Genomic DNA, 1,995 nt, shown 5'->3' with positions numbered 1-1,995 from the left:
AACCATGGCAACTGCCAGTACTATATTCCTGATCAATACATACCAGTGAAAAGTGACACGAGGTAAACCCGGGAAGCAGGACAACCCACTAAATTAAATGAACACCATGTAAAAAGAAAGAAAGAGCATAAAGATACCACATTGACATGTACATGCATCTGGTTGAGCGTAATTTGTTCAACACACCCAAATTCAGACAGCAGCAATAGTAAACATTATAAATTCCACTTACCGGAATAAGTAAAGCAAGGAAAATAATTTTATACAGTGAGTCCTCGTGTATACTAACATCCTGGGTTAAGCCATATAAGGAGAGAAAACCCCAAAATGGGTCTACATCACTTCAGGGTTGACAATGCAAGGTCTTGATGTTCAGATAATGTTGTCACTTGTTAGAACTAGAAAACAGCATCTTTCTAGCAAGCATTTTAGTGAAGTCTTTCCAATCACTGCACATAAGTAATTGATTTGATAACTGAATGAAGCTAACCAAACTTGGGATACAAGTACCAAATACAATTGTATATTCATATTTGGCAGAAACCTAGCAGAAAGCTTGAGACTAACTACTTATCTTGGATAAAAACAATTCTTAAAACAACCTTCAAAGTAGGATCATCCAAAGTTGTTCTTGACATAGGTTCATTAAAACATACCTATCAAGAGCGAAAGATCTGTCGATATAAAACAGGCACAAAAGTGATGCACTGGGAGGCATCTATTCCACATAAATGATTCCTTCGTCAGGATCTTCACCATCCCAATCATCATCATCATCATCCGCATTAGCTGATGAATCCAACTTGTCCTTGTTTTGTCTCTCTGTGCTCTTGTCATTCTTGATTTTATCTAATATTGCAATCACCTGAAAATTTGAAGCGTTGGACACACATGATCAGCAAAAGGTGGAAGGACACTGGAGCGAGCAAGAAGCATAAGCATGTATATAATTATAAAGAAGCAGTGAATATAGTGTTGGTACCCTGCTTCCTTTCTCGAAAGAATCGTCCTCTATAAAGCGAATCTCGGGAGTTAAGCGCAACTTGATGCGCTTGCCCAACGCACTGCGAACATATTTAGCCTTGGACTTCAAGCCGGCGATGGCGACTTCTTTGCCTCGCTCATCTCCAAAAACAGAGACATAGACCTTAACGACCTGCAAGTCACCGGAGACTTGGACGTCGGTGATGGTGGTGAGGGAGGAGAGGTAACGGTCGGCTCCTAAGGAAGCTTCTGGAAGAACGGCGTACTGCAAGACTTTGTCAGTGAGAAGCATGTCAGAAAGCTCCCTCCTTATTTGCTTGGCCACCATTTGGACTCTCCGAGGATTGGCCATGCACCTTATCCTCGAACCCACCACCGTCTTTCCTTTCAGAATCGCCATTGGAGACACCCTCACTGTAACTCTGCCTGCGGGAAACGGACATGGTGGTGTGAGCGCTGCTGGATGAAGCATTTCTCTTTACTTCCCTCTGCCTCTACGCCTCTCTCTACCCTTTCTAGATCAGTTTTAGTTTCAGAGCCACCCAACACCATATCCATTCAACACTCTTTTTCTGCTCTCCAACAACTACAGGCCCACTCCTAAGCCCATCACAAACATCACTAAGCCCATAATCTAAGGCCCTTCAATACACTCTGTCCTGTTTTGGACCAGGTTCATTTTAAATTACTAAAATATCCTTATTACATATTAACTAAAACAAAAAGAATGAGTGGTTTTTGTTTTAAAATTTTAGTGTAACTTATTAATATAATTTAATTAAAAAAGATTATAAAAAAAGTGTGAGTATGTTAGAAATTTTTCTCTATGTATAATATAATATGATTATTAGTAATGTATAAAGAATAATAAATATATTTATTGTCAAGTGTAAATAGTTTATTTATTCTATATACCAAAGCAGACTTTTTTCAAAATTTTCATATTGTGATGTTCATTTGCTGAATTTCAAAAAGTTGATTGTGTAATTATAAACTTTCTCTTCAAATTAA

The 1,995-nt window shown here is 38.4% G+C and overlaps 1 protein-coding gene across 2 annotated transcripts; it reads right to left on the bottom strand.

Annotated features, from left to right (window-relative positions):
- Positions 1 to 109: 109 nt before the first annotated feature.
- On the bottom strand, positions 110 to 1,539 carry LOC109802320 (ribosome-binding factor A family protein). 2 transcript variants are annotated; one of them, XR_014433586.1, is made up of 3 exons: positions 983 to 1,538; positions 657 to 865; positions 110 to 449 (listed from the first exon to the last, which is right to left on the bottom strand). XR_014433586.1 is itself a non-coding variant. In XM_083073871.1 (2 exons), exons 1-2 carry the CDS (start codon positions 1,454 to 1,456, stop codon positions 719 to 721), a joined length of 621 nt encoding a protein of 206 aa, XP_082929997.1. In that variant the 5' UTR covers positions 1,457 to 1,539; the 3' UTR covers positions 110 to 718. The 2 variants fall into 2 exon arrangements, 1 of the variants encoding a protein (XP_082929997.1); XM_083073871.1 differs by having other exon boundaries at positions 110 to 865; positions 983 to 1,539.
- Positions 1,540 to 1,995: the final 456 nt, after the last annotated feature.

Source organism: Cajanus cajan, chromosome 4 (genome assembly GCF_000230855.2).
Source record: "Cajanus cajan strain Asha chromosome 4, NIPB_CcT2T_4, whole genome shotgun sequence".
In the NCBI taxonomy this organism is placed as follows: domain Eukaryota; kingdom Viridiplantae; phylum Streptophyta; class Magnoliopsida; order Fabales; family Fabaceae; genus Cajanus; species Cajanus cajan.
Note: the sequence above shows the minus strand (reverse complement) of the source record. Positions and strands in the feature narration are given on the sequence as shown.